Below are 24,948 nucleotides of genomic sequence, written 5' to 3'. Positions count from 1 at the left end.
AAAAACCTAATAAGTGACCCAAGAATATTTTTGCTATTTCTGAGGGGGGAAAAGAAATCACAAGATTTCTTACTTAGCAGGATTACACAAATAATAATTCTAAGGCCTTTGAATATTTAAACAATCCGGGTCAAATTGACCCAAGAATATTTTTGCTATTTTTGAGGGGCGAAGATTTGTTAGCTAAGGGTTATTTAAAATGAAAGAAAAGTTTCTTAGGCCTTTACGTAATTGTGCATGACTTTGGGTGAAACTGACCCAGGATATCGACAGAAGTCAGAAGTTTGACTCTAAAGTCACAATTCATTCAATATATTATTCATGAGTGGAAAACATGTATATCTTGGAGTACTAACTAACACTGGGAAAGAATCATCGGGTCAACTGACATCACGGGCACTGTTTGCATGGGTTAGGTCCGAAAGGTCAGCCGGGCTTGCCAGGAGGCCCTGGGCGTCCAGGATTTGACGGCGGCAAAGGAGAGAGAGGAGACCCCGGATTTGGAGGACTGCCCGGACCACAAGGTAGCCAGATCTTCACCGAACGGGTCACTAAGCTACGCTAGGTCATAATCACAGTATTTGAAAAATATTTCTCGGCCCTAGATATGAAATACGTTTTCGGAAATACGTATATTGATGAGGTGATTGATTTTGCTTCCGTCCGCAGGTTTTCCTGGACCCAGAGGGGACCCCGGAGTTCCTGGTACCCCAGGACAGAGCTACGATGGAGGCCGGGGGAAGGATGGCGTCCCGGGACTCCCGGGTCCCAAGGGCCAGCCCGGAGAAGTCCTGGGAGCCACAGCGGGGCCTCCGGGACGAGATGGTTTTCCTGGTGTGCCCGGAGACAAGGGCCAGCCTGGAACACCTGGAGGGTCTGGATCACCCGGTGCGTCTTACAAATACATAACACACACACACATATATATATATATATATATATATATATATATATATATATATATATATATATATATATATATGCAAAATGCAAAACAGAAATTGTAGCAATACTTTGTTTTACTTGTAGTGTTTGTGACGGATGAACTCTAGACTAATGTGAATGAAACTGTCTTCTATAGTTGTCAGCAGGCAATTATAAATGAGAACGGAATCGACCAGTTAAATGTCATGTAAAGCATGGTAATGCCCTCCAATGGACAATTGCACTCTCGTCCCCTGCATTCCTCAAATGTGGGATAATAAACGTGATGGTGTACAGCCTAGGGTTAAACCCCTTTGTTGTTTTCATGTTACACTTGTATTACTGTGGTGTGTTCAATTGCAATGTAACTATAGAACCACAGGCATGGTGTTAACTTTAAGTGTAAATCATAAAACAGAAAAAAGATTTAGTAGACCAGCGCCTGACGAATGACGGACCAAAAAAAAAAAAAAAAGTCTAATGTTGCCCTCTAGTGTTGGCGGCAAAAATACACTGACAGATTGTCGATTACAATTTTGTCTGGCTTGAAAAGAATGACGGAATGACGAAAGTGGGCGGGGCACTGACGAGTTGCCCATCTGTACAAACAAGCGTGTTCATGCGTTTTGCTTTATAGTTATTCTTTTTCTTAATGAGGCAGGGTGGCTGAAACTTTGTCCCTACACAAGGAAGAGACAAATCTGGTTCTACAAAACGTCAGACTATGTGAACCACGGTCCTGTGTTTTCTTCTTCCATGTCGGCCATTTTGTTTTGACCAGGTTTCGACGGGCGCATCGGCGTCCCCGGGCCGAAGGGCGAGCGCGGGGTGGACGGTTTCCCCGGGCTTCCCGGTCCCCCCGGACCCCCGGGCGATCCCACCGTCGTGGTTCCCGGCCCGCCGGGGATCGACGGCAGCAAAGGCCTCGGCGGCACGCCAGGTGAGGGGAAAGCCGCCCCGTCGCGTCCGCCGTCACCGCAAGAAGTTCCGGCGGCAAATGCGATTGTTCACTTTGAACTTGTCATTACTTCATTCTCTCCATTTTTGACTAGACGTCGCGGCACCCCTTTTGTCGCGTATCGAACTCACCCGAAAGGTTCTCTCTCCCTCTCTTTGCTTTTCCCTTCCCACGTCTTGTGTTCCTCCTCCTCCTTTCTCCTTCCCGCATACCGCCATCATCACCTCCATCCATCCTTTCATCCCTCCGCCCGTTTCCTCTTGGTGTCGGCTCGTTCCGTATAGGCTGCCAAGGTGAGACACGCCCCCTTTCTCCGCATATTTAGTCCCGTGCGCTCCATCTTTTTTCTGCTTCGTCTTGCCGCGTCCCGGCTCAAAATGTCCACGGGCGCCGGCCGGAGAAGCTCCGTTCCACGTTTTTTCAGCCACGTTCGTTTGGTGCCGACTAAGTGGACATTTAAGCCGACTCCTTCTTTCCGGCGCTTCTTTTACAATTAGCGCTAACATTCGTAGTGCTCAAGCGGAATGGGCTCGTTTCACGTCAGCTCGCGCCGATCCCCGCCCACGCCGTTTACACTCGCAGCGTTTTGATTTTATTCGCCCCTTATGAGGTCAACGGGAAGAATCTGAAGTCTGAGCCTCCTGACGCCCTTCAAAGTTTTGACGCCACGCCCACTTTGGGGAGCCAGGATAAAATTTTAGACCCTATTCGGAGAGCCGCTTTTGTTTGAAGCATCGCACAAAACTGTTATGGATTTTTTTTTAGCGAGATCAGTAAAATAGTCTTGCTTTTATTTTTATTTTTTTACATTTTTCCGGCCACATCTTGGAAATTCTTCTCGTTGGTAGGATTTCAACTGATTTATCATCGTATTTGACGCTTTTTGACAAAAAAAATTAATTTTCATAATATAAATTTTGTGTTCCCTTGAAAAATAACCATTCAAAGAGCTCTATTTTCAAAAACTAAAAATTTTAGTTGGGGTGTGAAAAGAAGGGATTTTGTGTTTTTAGCTAGCTAGCTAGCTAGTGCAAATACGATGGGCATCAAATGACAATTCACAAATACTTTGTCGTGTAAATGATACAATGTAAATAATGTCATATTTTCATCACTTTTGGATGCCGTGATTTCACGCAACGTTTTCTAATGATGACGCGACCGCTTGACTCGTCCGTGGAAAGTGGGATGAACATAAAAAATTGGTATTGTTCAAAACACATTTTGAAATGGCTTGCAATGCTACGTTAAAAAAAAAAATGATTAAAACGTTTGATTGTAGACAAGTGTGAAAAAAATCCAAATGTATGTGGCGTGGCAATGGGCGTGGCAATGGGCGTGGCAATGGGCGTGGCAATGGGCGTGGCAGGCAAACTTTGAAGGGCCGTAACTCGAAAACCGTTAGAGCTTAGAGGCTCAAACTTCGGATTTTTTTATTTGACATAATAAGGCACTAATCTAGAAAAAAAATGAGTCAAATTGACATCGGGGAAGGTCCGTGACTTGACGTGAAAGGAGCCAATCTGTAATTGTGGCAATTTCTTTGCAATTAGGCTTGTGTGAACCACAAACTTCAACAAGGCTTCATTCTTCATTCTTAAAAAAAGAAAAAGTCCTTTTCATCATGTCCCACTCACCCAACGGACATGGCGAAGATTCTTTTTTTAAGAGTCGAAAAGTAGAGTTTAGTTACTCCTTGGTGGGTTGAAGATGCTAATTTAGTCTGGAATTGCACTCATTTTTACTTGACGACGCTCACACACAAAAATCAGCGACTTTGTTTTTTTTTTTCCAATCAACAAAATAGGAAGTGTTTATTTTCCAATGACAGTGCAATTGCAGCCATCCTATGCAAATGTGTGTGTCTGCGGTGTGTATTCACCATTTGTGTGTATGCAAAGATTTCATTCAAAATTTAAAAAAAAAAATATTGAAGGTGAGTTCATTCGTAGAACCAAATGGAACACATGAAAACACATTTCTAGTCAACTATTAACTTTGCATACCAGTTATGAAGCGTGCTTTTGATCGCTTTTGCAAACGTGGATGTGTTGCTTCATTTTTTTTAATAATCATTTCAAATGATAATGCGGCATGATCCGTCCTCCAGGTTTTCCCGGTCGAAAGGGAGAAAGAGGGGACCCAGGTTTCCCGGGGCCCGCCGGTATGAAGGGCACGCCAGGACTACCCGGTACTCCGGGCTCACTGGGGTCAAGGGGACCCCCTGGGCCTCCGGGACCAGGAACAAGGGAGGGATTGCCAGGAATACCGGGAAGGAAGGGTAAACGGAAGCCGCTATCTGATGACATCACGTTTAGTTCAACAAGTTCAACGTTAAAACAATTTTTTTGTTTTTGTTTTTTACTAATGCAGGTGAGCCAGGTTTTCCAGGTGTGACGGGCTTCCCCGGACTACCAGGCCGTCCCGGGAGTCCAGGATTTCCTGGAGGGAAAGGCGTACCTGGGGGGCCGGGAAGAGATGGACTTCCCGGGGGGCCCGGCTACCCTGGACAAAAAGGTAGTGTTCGGTTCAGGCGCCCTAGAACGTTTACTAAACGACAAACCGGAAAGAAGACAACTAGCTTTTTCTCACGAGGAGAGCAGACAGGAACCCGCACCATCTCGGGAACTCTTTTCTTTTCAACTCCACATCCTTTCCGCTCCTCATTTATTCGTTTGGGTTGGCCCTAGTTATGAAGCCATTGCTGCCTTTAAAGGGACAGTGTGTAAGATTTTGAAAGTTTTTCAACAAAAAAGGAATAAATTAAATGATTGTAAATTTCAAAAACTGGCAAATGAATATTGACCACCAGTTTGGTTTAAACATAATCATAGGTCTAGTTATCATTAAATGATATTACATGGGAGGTTGCACTTCTCTGGAGGCGGCCATGTTTGTTATAGCTACGGACAATGGTAAAAGCAGCACCTCCTGCTGTCGTAAAGAAAAACTGTCTAAATCTTACACGCTATCCCTTTAAGAGTTGTGGGAGGCATGGCAACAACGTAAACAATCAGTTTGTGATAGTGGGGGATGTAGGTACCGGTCCGTGGCGCTAACTTCTTTTGCAGGAACATCAAGAGCGACCCCATGCTTTTTTGCCTTTTGGTCAGGTCGCGGTGCCTGCTTTCTTTCTACAGCTGCTGGAGACGCCGCATCTCCTCACGCCTACTTTACAAACAGCTCCCGCAGAAGACACCCGAGTCTACCGATATACATGTTGAGAAAAAACAAATACGGGATAACCTAGATAGAATTATTCAGTATCCAGAAAACAATCATGCTTGTATTAGGGGTCTTCACTGTTGACAAAATCATCACCGGTCCACCCCCAGAAAATCATTTCACATTTAAGTCAAACAAACTTCCAAGTACAGCACTGTCTTGTCCGTAGGTGAGCCAGGGTTAGCCGGTCCGAGAGGCCCGCCTGGTCCTCCGGTTAGTTTAACGTTAGACAGAGGAGACCCCGGAACGCCTGGAGGCAGCGGACTTCCCGGCTTCCCGGGACAAAGAGGTACGCGTTGATTTTCCATCTACTTGCGGAAGACTGGAGAGACACAAAACATGTCAAAACTCTATTTGTGTCCCAGGTGACAAGGGTCTTCCGGGCCCGCCGGGTCGTCAGGGTCTGCCTGGACTTCCGGGTTTGGCTGAACAGAGTAAAGGGCTGCCGGGAAATCCTGGTTTCCCCGGGCAGCCGGGATTTCCGGGCGCCCCCGGTCCCAAAGGTGAAGCCGGAATCCTGGGCTTCCCTGGCACGTCCGGACTAAGGGTAAGGGAAAAACTCGGTGCGAAATGAATCCTCCAGAATTGGAGTATATTGGTTCCGAAATAATTACTGTGTTCGTGTATTCATGTTATGCGTGAGGACAACTTCAAAATAAGCCTTACTTAGCTAAAAAACTAGCCAATGACACATGGGTCTGTTTCGAACTTCTACCTGTTTTGACAATCTCTAATTTTATTGAATGCTTTTTGTTAGATGTTTCTAGATCAATAGCCCAAATCGGGTCCAAATTGACCCCCAGGGGTACTTAATTCCGCTGATATTGTGTTATACAGCGCATGTAGCCGGTGATTAGCGGCAGCTACAACGTTAGCAGCTAGCAGTGGCGAGCAGAGCTAGATGCTAGCAGCCTTAGCGGCTAACAGCACGTCAGCGCCACATGTATGACTTTTCAAAGGCAGATGTAAATGACTCCACTGACAAGAGTTGCTGTTCTTACTGATCACTTTTTAACAAATCCTTTTTTAGCGAGCAAAAAAAATCACTACTGTGGTTTTGTTTCACAAACCAAATGGGGGGGAATATTTTGCTAAAATCTGGCAAATGTTTCCAGAGCGTAAAATATTCTTCTGCCACAGCATAGTTTAAAATTCAGTCAATTTCTTGGGAGTTTTTGGTCGTAGGAGTTTTTATTCCGCTTCCTGTGTCATCCTGATGTTTTTAGTTGTGCGTATAAACCAGTGAGCCTCAATTTGTATTTCTTTTTTTTACAGGGAGATGACGGTTTCCCCGGAATCCCGGGCAACCCTGGACAGCCTGGTCGTCCTGGTTCCAAGGGTAAGTTCAATTTCACGTCACACACAAAAAAATGATGAATATTTTCTTTGAAACCTTTTTTTCTAACTATTCCTCAGGTCAGCCCGGAGAGTCTTACGGTTATCCTGGCGGCCCTGGCTTCAAGGGCCAACCCGGAGAGCCGGGATTTCCAGGTAATACAAATAGAGGGAGGGTCGCGGTCCTCAAACCTTCCATCACCTTGCATAGATTGACCCAAATTGTGTTCCTCAAGGTGGGCGTGGCAACAGTGGTGCTCCTGGTGATGATGGCTTGCCAGGAAGTCCTGGTTTTCCTGGTCTCAAGGGAGGACCCGGAGAAGCCGGAGGTCCCGGAATAATGGGTAGGACTGCCAGTGGCTGCCATGTTTGAATTCTTCTTTGTCGACAGTATATTTACAAATGTATTTCTGCACTCATGTTGGCAGGTTCACCCGGGTACCCAGGTCCAAAAGGTCAGTCTGGATTCCCTGGAAGAAGAGGAGCTGATGGAACACCTGGTTTGCCCGGAGGCCCCGGTGGTCCTGGACCTAAAGGTCAGACAACAACGATGTTTTTTCTTTTTTTTTCAGCGTGAGACATGAATCTTAGACATACACGTATGTTTTTTGCAGGCCTTCCTGGAGCTCCTGGTTTGGATGGACTTAATGGTCTTCGTGGGCCTAAAGGTCTGGCTGGGACACCTGGTAATTAGCTTTTTCAGTGGCAGGAGCAAGATGGAGTCATAAATAGCAACTTGGAGGAATAAATGTATTACTTTGTTAATTGTAATTTTCTTAACAGGTGTAAGTGGCGGAACTCGACAGGGTGCCCCTGGCGTTCCCGGGTTAAAAGGCGAGAGAGGTGTCTCCTACCCAGGAGCGCCAGGTTTCCCGGGAGCAAAGGGAGAGAGAGGAGCACCGGGTGAGACTAGGGGAAGAATTTGATGGATGTATAGAGGGATGCATGGACGGACAAATTATTTAAGAACAACGTTGCAGTATTCAAATCCTTGACACGATTTTCACACTTGACTCAGACTTCTTGGCCTTTGATCTTGGTCTTGTCTCAGACTCAGACATTAGATTCACAAAATCATTTCATCTGAAATTGTCCTCTGTCTTGGTTTCTAAACCTGCGGACTCTGACTTAACTCGGGCTCGGACCTTTGTGACTCAGACTAGCAGTTTTCCAACTTGACTCGGACTCCTTGGCATTTGACTCGGACTTGATCTCATCTGGACCTGGGCTCGAACTTAGGCTCGAACCTTGTGTACTCTGACTTAACTTGGAGTCTGACCGTTGTGATTCAGACTAGACTTGGACCCAATATAGGTGGACTTGATTACAGCGCTGTGTAAGGAGCGGCTGTTACATGATGGTGTCTGGACTTGTGCGTTCAAATGGTCAGGTGGTCCCGGAGTCACAGGATTTCCCGGTCGACCCGGACTCCCCGGTCCTTCAATTGGCTCAGACGTCCCTGGGCCAATGGGAGATCCCGGCCTTCCTGGCCTGGATGGAGAGTTTGGTAAGTGGGGGTCTTTCGTCGCATGTCCTGCCCGTGGCTTTTTCCTGTCTGGCCTTCAGCTTCCGTCCTCTTCAGGTTTGACCGGTCCTCCCGGCCTTCCTGGGCCACCCGGCCCAGGCACGGACCAGGGTGAAAGAGGTGATCCTGGACTCCCAGGTTTCCCCGGTACCCCAGGCAGGAAAGGAGAGCCAGGAATTCCGGGAGGCCCCGGACTCCCGGGCAGTCCTGGATTCAAAGGTAGATTCTTGATTCTTTGAGACCTTTTTCCATGCGACTATATTTGTGTTTGGGAATGTTTTTTACACCATTAAATCCACTTTCTAGGAGTCCAAGGTGCCAGTGGATTCAGCGGTGCTCCAGGTCTTAAAGGTTTTTCAGGTGACCCTGGCTATTACGGAGGCAAAGGAGCCAAGGGTTTCCGAGGTAGAGGGACTTGAATCTTCAAACGCAAAAAGGACTTGACTTCAGCCAAAATATTGAAACAATTGTTTCTTCCCGCCCGTCTTCCTAGGTCGTCCAGGTCCGAAGGGTCGCCCCGGCGTCACATTACCCGGGGCGATTCCACGGTACGAGCGACCGTTTGGAGACCCCGGTCTGCCGGGTGGTCCCGGACCCCAAGGTTTCCCCGGAGGACCCGGACAGCCCGGGTTGCCTGGTCGTCCAGGTGAATATTTACAAAATGCGACAATTTTGTGCTATTGTCCCCCACGTGACCCATGTCCTTTTCACCTCAGGTCCAAAGGGACGCCCCGGCCCAGTTGGCAAACTGGGCCGTCCTGGTTCCCTTGGTGCACCGGGGCCAATTGGTGACCCCGGTCCTCCTGGTTTCCCTGGAACCACCGGAGAACAAGGTCTACTTTCGTGTCACGTTTTTCTTTTCCCTGCGCAAGAGACATGAAATCATCTCTTTACCCATTCTTTCTCAGGCCCTACCGGTGCTGCGGGTCGACCCGGTAGTCCCGGCTCGGTGGGCCGCAGCATCAGCATCGGCTACACTCTGGTGAAGCACAGCCAGAACGCGCAGGTTCCCATGTGTCCTCAGGGCATGGCCAAACTGTGGGACGGCTACAGCTTACTCTACGTGGAGGGCCAAGAGAAGGCCCACAATCAGGACCTCGGTATGAAACGCAACCACGCCAGTTGACGTTTTCTGGAAAGCTTTGGATTTTTTTGGTCTCCAGGTCAGCCGGGGTCCTGCCTCCCCAGGTTCAGCACCATCCCCTTCCTGTACTGCTCCCCCAACGAGGTGTGCTACTACGCCAGCCGCAATGACAAATCTTATTGGCTCTCCACCACCGCGCCCATTCCCATGATGCCCGTGGCCCACAGCCAGATCCGGCCCTACATCAGCAGGTAGCCGCTGCTTTCCGGCTCGCCGCGCGCAGCCGGGAAATTGAACTTTTGATCGTTTGGGCCTCCAGGTGTTCGGTGTGCGAGGCGCCATCTCAGGCGGTGGCGGTCCACAGTCAGGACTTGACCATCCCCAACTGTCCTCCTGGCTGGAGGAGTCTCTGGATAGGCTACTCCTTCCTCATGGTAAGTGGAGATCTTTCAACCAGAGCTTTCAAATTATTGCAGAGGAAAACAATATTTACACCTCCCTGGAATCTCCGCTAACTAGCCGGGCTAAACTTAGCTCCTCCCACTGATGCCGAGATCTGAGTTGTGTCTTTTCGACAATTGGATTCGGAGTTGTGGGACTATATCGTGGCGTTTTAGCTCGGATTTTAGGTATAGCAAAAAAAAAATAAAAAATGAAAAAGACTCTGGAATTTCCACTAACAACCCAGGCTAAATTTAGCTCCTGGCAGACATGCCAAGAGCTCTTGTGAGTCAATCTTTTGACATCATAGATAAATAGATGTTATTTTAACCGGTCATCAAAAAGAAAAACAAATTTAGTGACGATGAACTTCCACTTACAACCCAGGCTAAACTTTGCTTATCCCAGCCATGCAGATCTTAAACAGTCAAGATGTCTCACTGTAACCACTATTTTCCCCTTCTTGTAGCATCATGAATCTTAGTTTTTACAGCACAAAAAACAAATTTTGGGACAACCCAGGCTGAACTTAGCGCTTCCCAGACATGCTAACATCTTAAATTTGAGATTTATCGCCCCCAACTAAGATTTTCCCTTTTAGGGTTCTTAAGACTCTAGCAATTTTACTTACAACCCAGGCTAAAATAAGCTCCTATGAGAGGTTCAAAAATCTAAATTGCTTTTCACATTAATATTCTCCAGTGCTGTGCAAATAAACTCAAATCTGGTAAGCCTCTCGGTAACAACCCAGGCTAAACTAAGCTCCTCTCAGACATACACAGATCTGTTGCTATTTCACCTACCAGATCACGGGACTGTAGTGTCAACTTTTTCAGCAAAGCAAAAACCTACTCAGGCTGTAAAACAATCGGATCGTCTGCTAGCAATCGGGGCGGAGTTTAGCTCCGCCCATCCACGGGCAAGGCTCTCAAACAGTGGAGCCGTGTCTCTCCATACACTAATTTCCCTTTTGCCGCCATCTTGTGGCGTCTTTGCCCAGCATTTTAACATCTTAGTGAAGATTCCTCGGAAACGGCGCTAACAACCCAGGCTAACCTTATCTCCTCCCATTCACGACAAAGATTTTGATCTTCTTCAAATCACCTCTCTCTCAATTCAGCACACAGCGGCCGGGGCGGAGGGCGGCGGCCAGTCCCTGGTGTCCCCGGGCTCCTGCCTGGAGGATTTCCGTGCCACGCCCTTCATCGAGTGCAACGGCGCCAAGGGCACGTGCCATTACTTCGCCAACAAGTACAGCTTCTGGCTGACCACGGTGGATCCCAACCGCGAGTTCTTCTACTCGCCGGCGCAGGAGACCTTGAAGGGAGGCCAAGAGCGCTCCAAAGTCAGCCGCTGCCAGGTGTGCAGCAAAGTCTTGTAGGGCCCGGACCGGCGCCACGACCCGTCGACCAGGGGGGGGTGGAAATCTTTCAAAGCGAGAACATGTGACTGAAAAGGGGCCTCCTCCGCTTCACGATTAGTTTTGACCTTGAGGCTTGTGGTTACTGACAATGGTGCTATGTCTTCCGTGTTGCCTTGTATACTGTGTAGGTCTTCTCGGCGGAAATCTTTTCCGGCTACCTCGGAGCGTGCCCACCCACACTTCCGCGTTAGCCTCCGCCTCACTTGTTGGATGCCGGTTGACTTTTGGAATCGGCGTCTGAGCCGATTCGACTGCGGCGCATGCAAAACAAAACGAAACAAAAAGAAAAGGAGATTCCTAGAGAATGCATAAGCCTGTATTAAAAGTGATGCGGTGAACAACAGGTGCTTCGTGAGGCTTCGTTTTCCTATTACTATTGAAAACCACTTACCCTCGGTAGAATTTTATTTTATTTTTTTTAACTACAGGGGCTTCATGAAGCCTCGTTTTCCCATCACTATTAGATACCGCTTATACCAGGTGTATTTTCTACTGCGATTAGTGATCTGGAATAATGATGGGAAAATGAAGCTTCATGAAGCACTTACTTCAATAAAATTATCACAGCTGCTTCATGAAGCTTCATTTTCCCATCACAATTATAAAACTCTTCTCTGTGCCAGAGAATGGAACACAGATGAGCTGTTTTTAATAGTAATGGGAAAATTTAGCTTCATGAAGCACCTTTGTTATTTTATTTGCCATAGGTGCTTCATGGAGCTTCTTTCTCCCATCACTGTTTGAAACCGCTTACCTGTGGTTTAAAAAAAAAAAGATAATTGGCTCATAAGAGGGATGGGAACATGAAGCTTCATGAAGCACTATTATTAATTTACCACAAGTGCTTCATGAAACTTCCCTTTACCATCACTATTAGTTGACTTTATACTGCGTATATGTGGTTTCTAATAGTGATGGGAAAATGAAGCGCTTGTGATATTTTCATTTACCACAGCTGCTTCATTTCCCATAATTTCTGGAAACTGCTTGTCTGGGGTAAAAAAAAAAAAAAGGATCTCGGATAAGCGGTTTATAGAAGTGATGGAAAAATTAAGCTTCATGAAGCACCTGTAATATTTTTATTACCACAGCTGCTTCATGAAGCTTCATTTTCCTATTATTTCTAGAAACTGCTTTTCCGGGGTAAAAATCGGATAAGAGGTTTCTAGAAGTGAAGGGAAATGGAAGCTTCGTGAAGCACCTGTGATATTCGTATTTACCACAGCTGCTTCCTTGAAGCTTCATTTTCCCATCGTTATTAGAAACTGCTCTTCTGCGATTCTGAAGCTTCATGACGCACCTGTGAATTTTTTTTTTTTTTTTTTTTACTCCTCTAGATGGTGCTCCTGCTTTAAAGATAAACACTAGTGCAGTGGAAACGTGTTAAATTCCGCCTTGTTTCCCGCTTTTTTTTCTTTCACGACTGGCTATCATCTATCCTATGCATGCGTTAATCATCTGGGATTTTCATGCAACTGTGGCGACAGTATTATTTGAGTGAAGCGTACCCCGGTTTTTTTTTGTTTTGTTTTTTTCTGTCAGGCTAACAGGAAAACACTTCCTTGCATGTTTTTAAATTTAAAACTGGATTTTTTGTAAAAAAAATTTCGGCATGTCCCCCCCCCACACCGGTGCTACTGGGTGCTGCATCAATCAGAGCAGCACTTTTTTTCCCACAATGCAACACTTGAATGAGGCCACCTTTCAGATATTTTGCACTGACAACGTTTTGGAATAAATATGAGGAACCAAACCACTTCCCGGGCTGAAAAGCTTCTTTTTTTTTTTTTCGTACGTGCATACTAAGTAACCCAACACAACACACGCTTGTCTTATAGAATGTTAATTATTGCTGTACATAGTTTTTACTGAATTCTCCTCACCAACGCTTGTAGTGCTTTGTTTTTATTTCCTAGGTGATTTCTGTTTTGTCTTTTGGCTAAGAGATACTACTTAACTCATTCAATCCCAAAGACGTATTTTTACGTTTGTCCAGACAACCACTTTTTTTCTAATTAATAGTTTTCCCAATTTTTTTGGTCTGTAAATGGATGGCACTAATCAATCAACTAGTCAATTATTTCAGCAATTAAAGTAATCGATTACTTCAGTACTCAAGTATTCCTTTAGTACTCCACTTTTCATTATTTTAGTACTTAATTAGCCAAAGTAATCAAGTACTTACTAACATCCAGTTTTAGAGCGTCCCTTAGCAAAATACTAGCTCTTGAAAAGACGCAAAAAGACGTTTTTGGGATTGAATGGGTTAATATGCAAGTCAGATTTAAAAGGATCCCCCGATGGTAAAAGTTTTGGGACTGGGAAGCACTATGACCACATGTCTATAAGCTCTGTCGTTTGTGTTGCCGTTTTGTCATCTAAAATGTAATTATTTTAGCGGAATCATGATACTATCCATTGTTTGTATTTTACCGGGATAAGACGGAAGAAGACGGAAAAGATGCCGGGATTGAATTTGTTATGCATCCGCTGTCCGCAATGATGGGAAAATAAATGTGGTTTTCCTCAAAGAGGACCAGAACCAAAGAAAACCAGCCCTTCTTTTGTCCAACACAACTTGCTCAGTTAGATACGGTTTATATACATACAGTAACTTTGTTTATATTCAGCAAGTAGTTTATGTTTTGCTCGTTTTTATCGTTTGGTTTCCAATTAGGGTTAGGATTTTATTCTGGGGTTTTTAAGTAGGGTTTCAAGTAGGTTTCAACCTATGGTTCAGGTTCCAAAATAGAGCATTGTTTCAAAGTAAGCTTTCAAACTAAGGTTAGGGTTTTAAAATAAAGTTTCAAACTAGGATTAGGGTTTCGAAGCAGGGTTTTGAACTAGGGTTTGGGTTGCAAATTAGGGTTTCAAACTAAGGGCAGGGTTTCAAACTTGTGTTTGCGTTTCAAAACAAGATTTTCAAAGTAGGATTTGGGTTTCATAGAAAGGTTTCTGACAATGTGTTAGGTTTTCAAAGTAGGGTTTAAATTTTGGGTTAGGGTTTCAATCTGGAGTTCCAATTTAGGGTTAGGGTTTCAAATTAGGGTTCCAAACTATAATTAAGGTTTTAAAGTAGGGTTTAAAATTAGGGTTGGCTTTTAATCTGGGGTTCCAAATTAGGGTTAAGGTTTCAAAGTAGAATTCCAAACTATAATTAAGGTTTTAAATTGGGTTTAAAATTAGGGTTAGGCATTCAATCTGGGGTTTCAAAATAGGGTTTAGGTTTCAAAATAGGGTTTAAAACTAAAGTAATTGTTTCAAAGTAGGATTTCAAACTAGGATTAGGGTTTCAAAGCAGGCTTTTGAAGTAGAATTTAGGTTGTGAATTAGGGTTTCGAACTAAAGTAAGGGTTTTAATCTGGAGTTTCAAAATAAGAGTAGAGTTTCTAAGAAGGGTTTAAACTACGGTTCAGGTTTCAAAACAGGGTATTGGTTTCAAATCAAGGTCTGGTTTTTAACCTGGGGTTTCAAAGTAGGGTTTCAAACTAAGATTAGGGTGTCAAAGCAGAATTAAGAATGAGAGAGTTAAGAATGAGGTCTTGGGTTGCAAATTAGGGTTTCAAACTAAGATTAGGGTTTTAAAGCAGGGTTTTGAACCTGGGTTTGAGTCGCAAATTGGGGTTTCAAACTAAGGTCAAGGATTTAAACAAATGTTCGGGTTTCAAAAAAGAATTTTGAAGTCGAATTTGAGTTTCAAAGAAGGATTTCAAACAATGTATAAGGTTTTCAAATTAGGGTTTAAAATTAGGGTTAGGCTTTTGATCTAGGGTCCCAAACTAGGTTTTGGATTGCACATTAGGGTTTCAAACTAAAGTAAAGGTTTGAATATGGGATTTGAAAACCTTTCTCTTGTTTAAGTGTGGTTTACAACTGTGATTCAGGTTTCAAAACAGAGTATTTGTTTCAAAGAAGGGTTTCAAATTAAAAGCTGACTTTCAAGATGGGGTTTCAAACTAGGGTTAAGGTTTCAAAGTAGGATTTCAAACTTGGATTAGGGTTTCAAAGCAGGGTTTAGAATTAGGGTTTGGCTTGCAAACTAGGGTTTGATTTGCAAATTAGGGTTTCAAACTAAGGTCAGTGTTTTTAACTACAGTTTTAAACTACAGTTATGGATTTCAAAAAAAAAAATTTGATGCAGTAATTGGGTTTCAAAGAAGGGCTTCTAATAAAGTGACAGGTTTACAAAGTAGGGTTTGAAATTTGGGTTAGGCTTTCAATCTGGGGTTCCAAAGTTTTCAAGTAGGGTTTCAAACTCAGTTTATGGTTTTAAAATAGGGTTTCAAATTATTGGTTAGAGTTTCAATGTATGGATTTAAACTCGGATTTGGATTGCAAATTAGGGTTTCTAAACTAAGGGCAGAGTTTCAGACTAGTGTTTGAGTTTCAAAGGTTTTTATAATACGATTTGGATTTCAATTTTGGGGTTCAAATTAGGGTTAAGGTTTCAAATTAGGGTTTCAAACTAGGATTGGGGTTTCAAAGCAGTGTCGTAAATTGAAATCCAATTTTGAGGCACCAATCCTAATTCAAAACCACAATCATACCTTGAATCTCTGTTTTGTAACCCAAATCCAAATTTTTGAAACCCTCATTTTAAACCTAAACCCTACTTCAAAATGCTTTTTTGACACCCAAGCCCTAGTTCAAAACCCTGCTATGAAACCCTGATCCTAGTGCGAAACCCTACTTTAAAATCATATCGTTTCAAAACGCAGATTAAAAGTCTAACCCTAATTTTAACCCCTACTTTGAAAACCTAACATTGTTTGAAGCCCATTTTTAATCAAATCCTACTTTAAATTTCTTTTTTGCAACCAAAACACCAGTTTAAATCCCTGACATTAGTTCAAAACCCTAATTCGCAGCCCAAACCCTAGTTCAAAACCCTGCAATGAAACCCTAATCCTAGTTCGAAACCCTACTTCAAAATGTTTTTTGACACCCAAACCCTAGTTCAAAACCCTGCAATGAAACCCTGATCCTAGTTAGAAACCCTACTTTAAAATTACATCATTTCAAAACGCAGATTGAAAGTCTAACCCTAATTTTAAACCCTACTTTGAAAACCTAACATTGTTTGTTCGAAACCCTACTTCAAAATGCTTTTTGGACAGCCAAACCCTAGTTCAAAACCCTGCTATGAAACCCTAATCCTAGTTCGAAACCCTACTTCAAAATGCTTTTTTGACACCCAAACCCTAGTTCAAAACCCTGCTATGAAACCCTGATCCTAGTTAGAAACCATTCTTTTTTTGCAACCCAAACACCAGTTTAAATCCTTGACATTAGTTCGAAACCCTAATTCCCAACTCAAACCCTAGTTCAAAACCCCACTTTGAAACCCTGATCCTAGTTCAAAACCCTACTTTAAAACTATGACCTCCCAATTTGAAAATCCAGATTGAAAGTCTAACCCTATTTTGAAACCCTACTTTGAAAACCCTTTTTTAAATCAAATCCTACTTTAAAATTCTTTTTTGAAACCCAAAAACCAGTTTAAATGCCTGACATTAGTTCGGAACCCTAATTCGCAACCCAAACCCTAGTTCAAAACCCTGCTTCGAGACCCTAAAGTAATAAATGAACGACTATCGATGACAAAATAAACGCCGCACACGCTAAAACGTTTTTATTGTCGGCGCGAGCCGAGCGATGGATATACAATAGAAAAGGCACGCGGCGGGGGCAGATGAATTCCTTCTTCACGTATGGGCGTTGACCCCTGTCATACCCAGACCTTTGCCTTGGCCCCGCCCCCCGGGGCGTCCCGGCCCCCGCAGCAGCCCCCCAGCCCGCGGTGGCGCGCGGCCGGCAGGTTCTTGTACACGGCCCGGCTGTACGGGATGAAGCAGAGGCCCAGCTGGAGATGCCTGGCCAGGCGGCAGTAGGCGGCCAGCGCCAGCACCAGAAGCGGGGTCACCAAAAGGAAGCCCGCCACCAGCAGGGCCACGCAGCCCCCGTCCGTCAGCAGGTCCCAGCAGTAGGGGCTCGTCCCGTTTGGCCGCACCTGGCGGAGGGAAGGCGCCGCTCGCTTCAAAACGTTTCGAAGGTCGACGGGTGGGAAGCGTAAACGAAAAGAGGGAGTCGGCGGGGCGGGGATGTCGGGAAGGGAGCGGGGTGAGGCGCCGGCTTTGCGGGGGCGCGGTGCGGGCGCGGGGGAGAGTTTAACACGCGAGTCGGGCAGATGTTGGGCTTCGGGGGAATGTCAACTGCCCTTTCTAGCGCATTTTTTTTCCAAGTGTTCACCGCACGGGTCGAGCTAGCTAACTATAAGCCGCTAGCTAGCCCTCTACCATTTTCTGACAATATGTTTTTATTTAGAGATTTACTGTATCAGCACTTCTAGGGCTATCAGATCTGCTAGTCGGGTGGCTAGCAGGCATGTTAGCTGTCTAGCTAGATATCAGCAGCCAGCTAGCATACTTGTTAGTCAGGTAGCTACCCTCGGGTATGCCAGCCAGCTATCTAGCTAGCTATCAGCAGATGGCTAACATATCTGCTCGTCAGGTAGCTAAAACATATGCTAGCCAGCTAGTTAGCATAGCAGTTCTTTAGCTACTTTCTAGCTATCTGCTCGCTGCAGTTCTGCTGGATAAATGCTAACGGCACTCAAAAACCCTAACCCTAATGGTACATAACGTGGGAGGGGTTCAGTCATACTATCAATAGCATATCAGCTACCCACTATCTAGCTAGCTATCAACAGCTAGCTAGCATAGTCACAGGGTAGTCGGGTAGCTAGTACCTTATGACTTTTTGAGACTTTTTGTGACTTTTTGCGACTACCCTGTGACTATGCTAGCTAGCTGCGGATATCCAGCTATCCATGCTATCCAGCTATTAGCTACCCGACTACCCTGTGACTATGCTGGCTAGTTCCTGATATCCAGCTATCCATGCTTTCCAGCTATCTAGCTAGTTATCAGCAGCTGGCTAGCATATCTGCTACTGAAGTAGCTAACATGTACGCCAGCTAGCTGACAGTTAGATAGCTAGCTTGCTAGCATAGCAGCTACCAGCTATCAAGCTACCTCGGAGCTATCCGCCCGCTGCAACGGCGCTGGATAACTGCTAACGGCTTGTTTGAGACGTGCCCCAAAAATCCTGCAAACCCTACTCGCGTAACTGCTTGCAGAGTAGTTTTCAGTCCCCGAAGGTTATCTTAACAGGTTGTCCAAGGTTTCAGGGACAGTCCATTTTGACCCCCGACCCTTTGGGCGCCGCCGGCCGGGTCCTTCTGGTCACATGCATATCACTGGCTATCTTAAAAGGCTTCTGGGAACAGGGCCAGTAAGCATCAGTCAAGATGGCTGAATAACGCTTCAACGACTCGTAGCGCGATGGCCTTTAACGAGTCGGCTGTTTTTCTACTTTCCTCTCGTCTGGCCTCTCGTAATGAGGCTTCGTGTGACGGAAGCTTAGTGGGGGATTAAGATGAAAAAAAATGTTGGGGGGTATGGGGAGAGGTTATCATTAGGGCAGTGCTTCTCTATTTTTTGCAAGAGAGAAGGGAAAAGTTTTGGCGCCCCGCCCCCCCACTCGCCGTTCCAATTTTAAATATCATTACCTTTAAAAACGGTAAAAGAATATCTAAAACTGTAGACTGTTTTTACAAAGTTACGGTATGTATCAGCTAATGTCACTTTATGCTTTTTAATAGAGTGACAGGAACAGTACTTTTTTCTTTTCAAATCGGGAGCAAATTAATTGGAACATGAGGCAAGTGAGTTTCATACTTATGGATTCAAACGACCAAAATCCAAAGAGCCGTTACAGGCAGTGCATTAGTCTGTACTAACAGTGGACCAAAAAGCCCACAGTGGCTCCCATAATTTGGTGCGACTTTGATGGCTGACTGTTGCACTTATTTTTTTATTGTTAGAATGACAATTTGTCTATTTTATTTTACAGTACTTTGTTATAACGTCGTTATTTTATAAATTTCACAAGTTGCATTTTTCCCCTGCAAGTATCGGTCCTTGGTACAAATTGTATCAAGTCACTTTTATCATTACTTTATTTCATAAATTTTGTTTTTATTGTTTTTTCTCCTGCAAGTATCGGTACTTGTTAGTTTTTATAATAATAATAATAATGGTTATTATTTCTTATATAGTTTTTTTATTGTTTTATTTTATAAACATTATATTTAACATTACAATGTTTTCACTTTCCATTTTTAAAACATTATTTTTTATAAATATTTTTTATTATTATTTTACTTTATAAATTTTATTTTTGCGATTTTTTTCGACATTCGAAGCATATGGTATTGCCATTTTGGCAGTGTATTCTCATTTTGTCTTATGATGATTATCATTATTAATTATTTGTGTTTTATTTAAATACATTATTCAATGTTATTGCATTTAATTATTAAATGCATTTTTTAATGTTGTTTTATCAATATAATTTTTAACATTTGATAGGATGATTATCATTATGAATTATTTGTGTTTTATTTGGAATATATTATTCGATGTTATTGTATTTATTTATGAAATCATGTATTTCATTGTTTATTTGAATGTTGTTTTCTCAATATAATTTGTAAGATCTCTCTCGGAGTTGCCACTTACGGTGGAGTGGCAGAGAAAGCCGAAGAGCACCATGACGACGGCCGGCGTCAAGACGCCCCCGAAGACCAAGCCGGCCAGGCAGGCGTTGACGGCGGCCACCAGCAGGTTCTGGGCCGTGACCAGCACCGAGCAGGCCCAGCAGTCCAGGGAGCCCCGCAGCCGGGGCGACGCCCGGTCCTCGGGCGCCGAGTACGGCGGGGGCACCGCCGTCCGCGGGGGCGTCTCCGCCGCGGCGACGGCGGCGCCCGGCGACGGCCGGTTGGCGTGGGGGAGATGGAGAGGCGGCAGCTCCTCCGACAGGTCCAGGACCTGGTGGTGCGCCCCCTTCTCCGGGGCGCCGCTCATTCTCGCGCTCGACTGCCGGAAGGAGACCGGGTTGAAAAAAAGTCCAATCGACAGTAAAAATTGGAAGAAGGCCAACGGCGCGATGTTAGCGCGTGGCCGAACTTCGAATTCAGACTAAAGTAATCGATCGCTTTAGTCTAGCCAAACGATTGATTGATTGATCGATATTTGGTAATAGAGTCGTATTTTTGTATTACAATTACTTTAGTACTTAACTACATTAAGTAATAGGCTAGGCGCTAAAGTAATAATAAAGTACAAAATATTAAAGTACTAAAGTCATCGATTGCTTTAGTACTTAACGACATGAAGTAAAAAGATACTTCAGGTACTAAAGAAAGAATAAATGACTCCGTACTAAAGTCATTGATTTCTACTTTACGTGGTACATATTTGAGGTACTAAAGTCATTGATTAGCATTTTTGTAGCTAAGGCACTTATTTACCTGAAGTAATTATTTACTTAAGTAATTTAGTACCTGTCACTGTTACATCTTGTAGCCAAACGATTGATTGATTGATCGATATTTGGTAATAGAGTCATATTTTTGTATTACAATTACTTTAGTACTTAACTACATTAAGTAATAGGCTAGGCGCTAAAGTAATAATAAAGTACGAAATATTAAAGTACTAAAGTGATCAATTACAACAAAATGGAGGTGTTAAAGTAATTACATTTTTTGTCGATAAGGTAATTGATTACTCTAGTATTCAACTACCTGAAGTAATACACTATATTGGGTACGAAAGCAATAATAAATGACAAGAGATTAAAGTACTACAGTCATTCATTACTTTATTATTTTCATTCATAATTGAGGTATTAAAGTGATGAATACTTTTGGTGCTAAGGTCATCTATTATTTTAGTACTTAAATACGTGATGTAATAAGCTACTTTAGGTACTTAAAGGGACAGTGCGTAAGATTTAGACCATTTTTCATTAAAAAGGATTCAAATAAATGATTGTAAATTACAAAAACTTGCAAATGAATGTGTTCTGAATGACCAATTGTATTTTTTAGATATAATCATAGGTCTAGTTTTCCTTCAATTATATTACATGAGGGGTGGCACTGGGGCGACCATGTTTGTTATAGCTACGGTAATTGCAGCACCTCCTGCTGGCCGTAATGAAAAACAGTCTAAATCTTACACACTGTCTCTTTAATAAGCTAATCATTTCCTTTAGTAGTGCAGTCCCTTCATTCTTTTAGCACCACTTTAAAATCTTGTAGCCAAACACGAGAAATAAAATACAGGCGAGTACCTGGAATTGAATGCGGAAACTCTTGAAAAAAAAAAAAGCGTAAAAATGAGCTTTTGAGACGTGAACGAGAAGCTAACACCTAAAGACAGAATAATATTCAAATGTAGCCAAAGTATTCATTCCCGCCTCAACCGACACAACAGAACCAGAGACAGAATCCAGAGACATTTTTGGACCTTGTGGACGGGACTCACGTGGCGCCGGTTCCGACGGACCTCCTTCCGCTCCTCCGGGTCGCTCGGCGCTCAGCTCCAACTTCTTTGTCCGCTCTAAACCAGCGCCGAGTCGCGTCCTCCGCTTTCTCCCCTCCCACAAGGCTTATCACCCCCCCGACTCCCCTCGGCTCGGCTGGGCGCGCGCATTCCTCTCCTCTCCTATCCTGGGCATGCTTCGCACCCCCTTTCACCCTGCGCCGGGGTTTTCGTGGGGGATGGGGGTCCGGATCTCTCTGCTCTTAAGTGCTGCTTGAGGCCAGCGTTGCGTGGGCGGCTCCGTACACATACGGGGGGGGGGGGGGGGGCTCACAAATTCTTACTTACAATAATTGCCGTAAACAAGAGGGCCGTCAGGTGTCTGTTAGCAACAAATGCCTGTTGTGTTAGCTGAGGCTGTTAGGGCATTATTTTCAATGAAAGAAGCGAGCAAACCGAACCAACGTCCGGCTCCGTCCTTGTTCACGCATAGGAATATTACTAAAACCGAGAGGATCGTGTAAACGTCACGACGTCGCCAGCTGATTCCATTAAGGGTGCACGGAAAGCTAGTCCATTTGACTCGTTTATTAATTCAAAGAGCCATTTTGGCCCAGCTTCCACGAATAAGACATGAAAAGAAGAATAAATATATACATAAATATATATAAGTATAAATAAAAAAAATATATATATATATGTATATATACACGCTAATTATTTTCCATTAAAAGAAGCAAGCAGACCAAACCAACATCCGAATCCATCCGTGTTCACAAACAGGCATTAAGATGAGATTTATTCCGTGTGAAGAATTTATCAAGGGGCTCTAGTTGGTATTGTTTATTTACCTATTTTGAAATGTCCGCTTTTAATCTGGAAGTCCGTGCTGTATTTCCTGTTTGTCATTTATCGCTTAGCGGTGGTCATGTTAACCAAGGTTGTTACTTTCTTGATTTCAAGAAATAAGCAGACCGACCCAACGTTTGAGTCCATCCTTGCTCACGCGCAAGGGGCATAAAGATGGCATTTATTTTGTGTTAAGAATTCTTCTAGCTAGTCCTTAATGTTCAGTAATATCTTACTCTTCAAATGTGTGCTACATTTCCATTTCCTGTTTTTAACCTTCCTAAAACTGGTCGTCTCGTCACGTCTCGCGTCCCGTCGCTCCAAACACGTCCTATAGATGTCGCCCTATCACCCATTCTTTTTTTTTTTTTGTTTATGGTAATTATTTTGTTATTTTTGGTGTAAAAAGTTGGGAATTTATCAGAGACCATTTTTTTTAACAAACAGAATATATTTTGGATGAAAACTACATGTTTGAGCCGGGAAAATATACACAGTACTGTTATTCTATCTGAATGAGGTTTAACAACAATGAGGGCCCAACCCAAAATCCTGGTCCATAATCTTGGCCCTTTCTCACTCCAGTTCTCACACTCATAGTGAACAATGAGGCACTCTAAAGAGGCCACACCAGCGAACTATCCAAAAAGGACATTTATTGATTATTATTATCTTTTTTTTTTTTTTTTTTAAATTATCACTTGACCCCCACCAATTGTCAATGACAGGAAGTTGAAGTCCACGACTTCCTGTGACCCCCCACGAAAACGCCATCTTGCTTTTGTGGAATTTGTGAGAGGCGAGCAGCCGGGGTATACAATTTGTCTCCGTTTATTAATAGTCATAGTAATGTCACACAAGTTCACAAAGTGTTTTAAGACAAGTCTGGCTCAGTTTGGTGTGTGTGTGTGTGTGTGTGTGTGTGTGTGTATGTGTGCGAACGAACTTTCTACACAGTGCAGTTATAAATAGATGAGCACAAAGAAGAAGGAAAACGGTAATATTGCAACAGTAAAAATAGAATTCTCCTGAAGACAAAGAGAATTTTTAGCACCATCTATCTCACGTGTCAGATTATATAAAATCAACAGTTTTCATCGAAAAGTCCCCCCCCCCCCCCCCAAAAAAAAAAGATCATACAAATGACTACGTAAGCAGTGTGTTTAGTCTACAGGAAAATGTGGCGTTATATCATTTCATACACGTCAAAAGCGGAGAAAAAACTGCATCATCATTATGGAAAATGAAAGAAAGCCCTGTTGTGTTTTTTGGAAGAAAAAGTGTGGGAAATGTTGCTATCCAATAAATAGAGGGAATGTTTGTTTGTTTTTTTTTAAATTAAATGTACAATTTGCCCTCTCCAAGAGCACGCAGACGGAACAAGCACCAAGAAAATGAAAAAAAAATGAATATTCATCATTTCCAGGAGTGATACATATTAAAAAACACGCAAAGATAAACCCCAAGCCCTTAAAAAAAAAAAAAAAAAACATTATGAAAACCCGTATGTCTTGAAGCAATCCAAACAATTCAAAATTCTTAATGCTTTAGAAAAACCCCTCCATATTCTCTATTATTAGTATTTTTGTCCATTTTTTCTAAATACAAGTGAGAAGGCCAATGTGGTATATATATCTAGGCGAATCTAGTTTCAAAACAACAAAAAAACACAATAAATTATTTTCATTTTCAAAGCAAACATGTACAAATTGTATTCAAGAAGAAAAGGAGCACCATCTGAGAGGCGTAAACTGCTGCGTTTTTGATCTGTAAACAGTAAAAAGGGAGTAAACGAACCCAACTACCTTCAAGAATCCGCGTGGAAAGTCTTTCTTTTTTTTTTCGTTTTTTTTCCTATCTTGTCCTGACTGGCAGGAGTTTTGGTTGCGGCTGTGGGGCGGGCGGGGAGGGGGTCCTGTCACCGCCACGACGAGGAAGAGGAAGACTGCGAAAGAGGGGAGGCGGCGGTGAGCGAGAGGGCGGGCGAGAGCCGGGACGACGTCGGCGGGCGTACCAGGCCGAAGGAATCGTACGCGTCGGTCAGCTCCTCCATGGAGTATTGCTCCAGGACCACCACGTTGTTGAGGTTGGTGCTGCGCTCGCGGGCGCAGTCTTCGCAGTGCACCACGTACGTCTTCCTGCTGCTGCTCTCGCTCGTCACGAACAGCAGGTTGAACACCTCCACCTGCGGACAACCGCGTCAGAAGCTAAAAGCTCCGTTTCGGCCCGACGGTAGGCTTTGTAGCAGGTGCGGTTCTAATATCGTCCACAAGGGGGAGGCAGACTTCCGCGGGTGTGCGTTTGAAAGAAAAAGAACGAAGCAGGAAGTGCTTCCTGGACTGATAGGTGGCACGTCTGCTCGTTCATTCTTTTGTTCGTAATGTAAATTTTTCGTACGTTGAGGCGCTTTTCATATGTAAATATCCGAATCCTTTCTAAAACCCCCCAAAAAACACTCTTAAACCTTTTCATTTAGTCATATTAATAAACTATAAAAAAAAATGCAAAAAAACTGTATCAATTACATATTTGAATTTCATTAGTGAATAATTTTATTTATTTATTTAAAGTACAATACACACACACACACACACACATATAAATACATACATATATACTCTCACACACACGCACACACACAATTTAAAACATTTAAAAAAAATAAAAAGTATTTTTCCAAAGAGGTGTTTGATAACCTGAATAAAACCAATAAATTATAAAAATGCAGGCAAACCTGTAACAAATACATGTGCATTTAAAGTGCATAATAATCATGGAATTCAAAGTACATGT

The 24,948-nt window shown here is 43.5% G+C and overlaps 3 protein-coding genes across 10 annotated transcripts in view; 1 reads left to right on the top strand and 2 right to left on the bottom strand.

Moving 5' to 3' along the window:
* Window positions 1–12,715, top strand: part of col4a6 (collagen, type IV, alpha 6) — a 77,543-nt gene extending 64,828 nt beyond the window's left edge. For all 4 annotated transcript variants that reach the window (XM_088408277.1, XM_088408441.1, XM_088408360.1 and 1 more), the window contains 22 exons: window positions 417–524; window positions 670–888; window positions 1,706–1,864; window positions 3,993–4,163; window positions 4,256–4,399; window positions 5,277–5,396; window positions 5,473–5,654; window positions 6,383–6,446; window positions 6,524–6,598; window positions 6,679–6,786; window positions 6,871–6,978; window positions 7,057–7,128; window positions 7,226–7,345; window positions 7,833–7,949; window positions 8,025–8,186; window positions 8,274–8,372; window positions 8,461–8,613; window positions 8,684–8,800; window positions 8,876–9,067; window positions 9,131–9,302; window positions 9,371–9,485; window positions 10,613–12,715. In XM_088408277.1, coding sequence (XP_088264403.1) covers window positions 417–524; window positions 670–888; window positions 1,706–1,864; window positions 3,993–4,163; window positions 4,256–4,399; window positions 5,277–5,396; window positions 5,473–5,654; window positions 6,383–6,446; window positions 6,524–6,598; window positions 6,679–6,786; window positions 6,871–6,978; window positions 7,057–7,128; window positions 7,226–7,345; window positions 7,833–7,949; window positions 8,025–8,186; window positions 8,274–8,372; window positions 8,461–8,613; window positions 8,684–8,800; window positions 8,876–9,067; window positions 9,131–9,302; window positions 9,371–9,485; window positions 10,613–10,873 — 3,038 coding nt within the window. In that variant the 3' untranslated portion in view covers window positions 10,874–12,715. The remainder of the gene's footprint in view (window positions 1–416; window positions 525–669; window positions 889–1,705; window positions 1,865–3,992; window positions 4,164–4,255; window positions 4,400–5,276; window positions 5,397–5,472; window positions 5,655–6,382; window positions 6,447–6,523; window positions 6,599–6,678; window positions 6,787–6,870; window positions 6,979–7,056; window positions 7,129–7,225; window positions 7,346–7,832; window positions 7,950–8,024; window positions 8,187–8,273; window positions 8,373–8,460; window positions 8,614–8,683; window positions 8,801–8,875; window positions 9,068–9,130; window positions 9,303–9,370; window positions 9,486–10,612) is intronic.
* A 3,817-nt stretch (window positions 12,716–16,532) lies between these two features.
* On the bottom strand, window positions 16,533–21,405 carry tmem88b (transmembrane protein 88 b). The gene is made up of 3 exons (XM_088422303.1): window positions 21,310–21,405; window positions 19,498–19,854; window positions 16,533–16,925 (listed from the first exon to the last, which is right to left on the bottom strand). Exons 2-3 carry the CDS (start codon window positions 19,840–19,842, stop codon window positions 16,644–16,646), a joined length of 627 nt encoding a protein of 208 aa, XP_088278429.1. The 5' UTR covers window positions 19,843–19,854; window positions 21,310–21,405; the 3' UTR covers window positions 16,533–16,643.
* Window positions 21,406–22,970: 1,565 nt separating this feature from the next.
* kdm6ba (lysine (K)-specific demethylase 6B, a) overlaps window positions 22,971–24,948 on the bottom strand; it is a 71,633-nt gene continuing 69,655 nt past the window's right edge. For all 5 annotated transcript variants that reach the window (XM_088412333.1, XM_088412315.1, XM_088412325.1 and 2 more), the window contains 2 exons: window positions 24,170–24,340; window positions 22,971–24,100 (listed from right to left, as the gene is read on the bottom strand). In XM_088412333.1, coding sequence (XP_088268459.1) covers window positions 24,074–24,100; window positions 24,170–24,340 — 198 coding nt within the window. In that variant the 3' untranslated portion in view covers window positions 22,971–24,073. The remainder of the gene's footprint in view (window positions 24,101–24,169; window positions 24,341–24,948) is intronic.

The sequence above is a fragment of the Hippichthys cyanospilos genome, chromosome 1, assembly GCF_059441005.1.
Source record: "Hippichthys cyanospilos isolate Australia breed blue-spotted pipefish chromosome 1, RoL_Hcya_1.0, whole genome shotgun sequence".
NCBI lineage: Eukaryota > Metazoa > Chordata > Actinopteri > Syngnathiformes > Syngnathidae > Hippichthys > Hippichthys cyanospilos.
Note: the sequence above shows the minus strand (reverse complement) of the source record. Positions and strands in the feature narration are given on the sequence as shown.

Bases quoted from the DNA above. Each gene is read 5' to 3' on its own strand.
- tmem88b (XM_088422303.1), bottom strand. From the start codon at position 19,842: ATGAGCGGCGCCCCGGAGAAGGGGGCGCACCACCAGGTCCTGGACCTG. The intron at 16,926-19,497 runs GTAAGTGGCAAC...TCCCTCCGCCAG, and splicing joins GCTTTCTCTGCCACTCCACC to GTGCGGCCAAACGGGACGAG.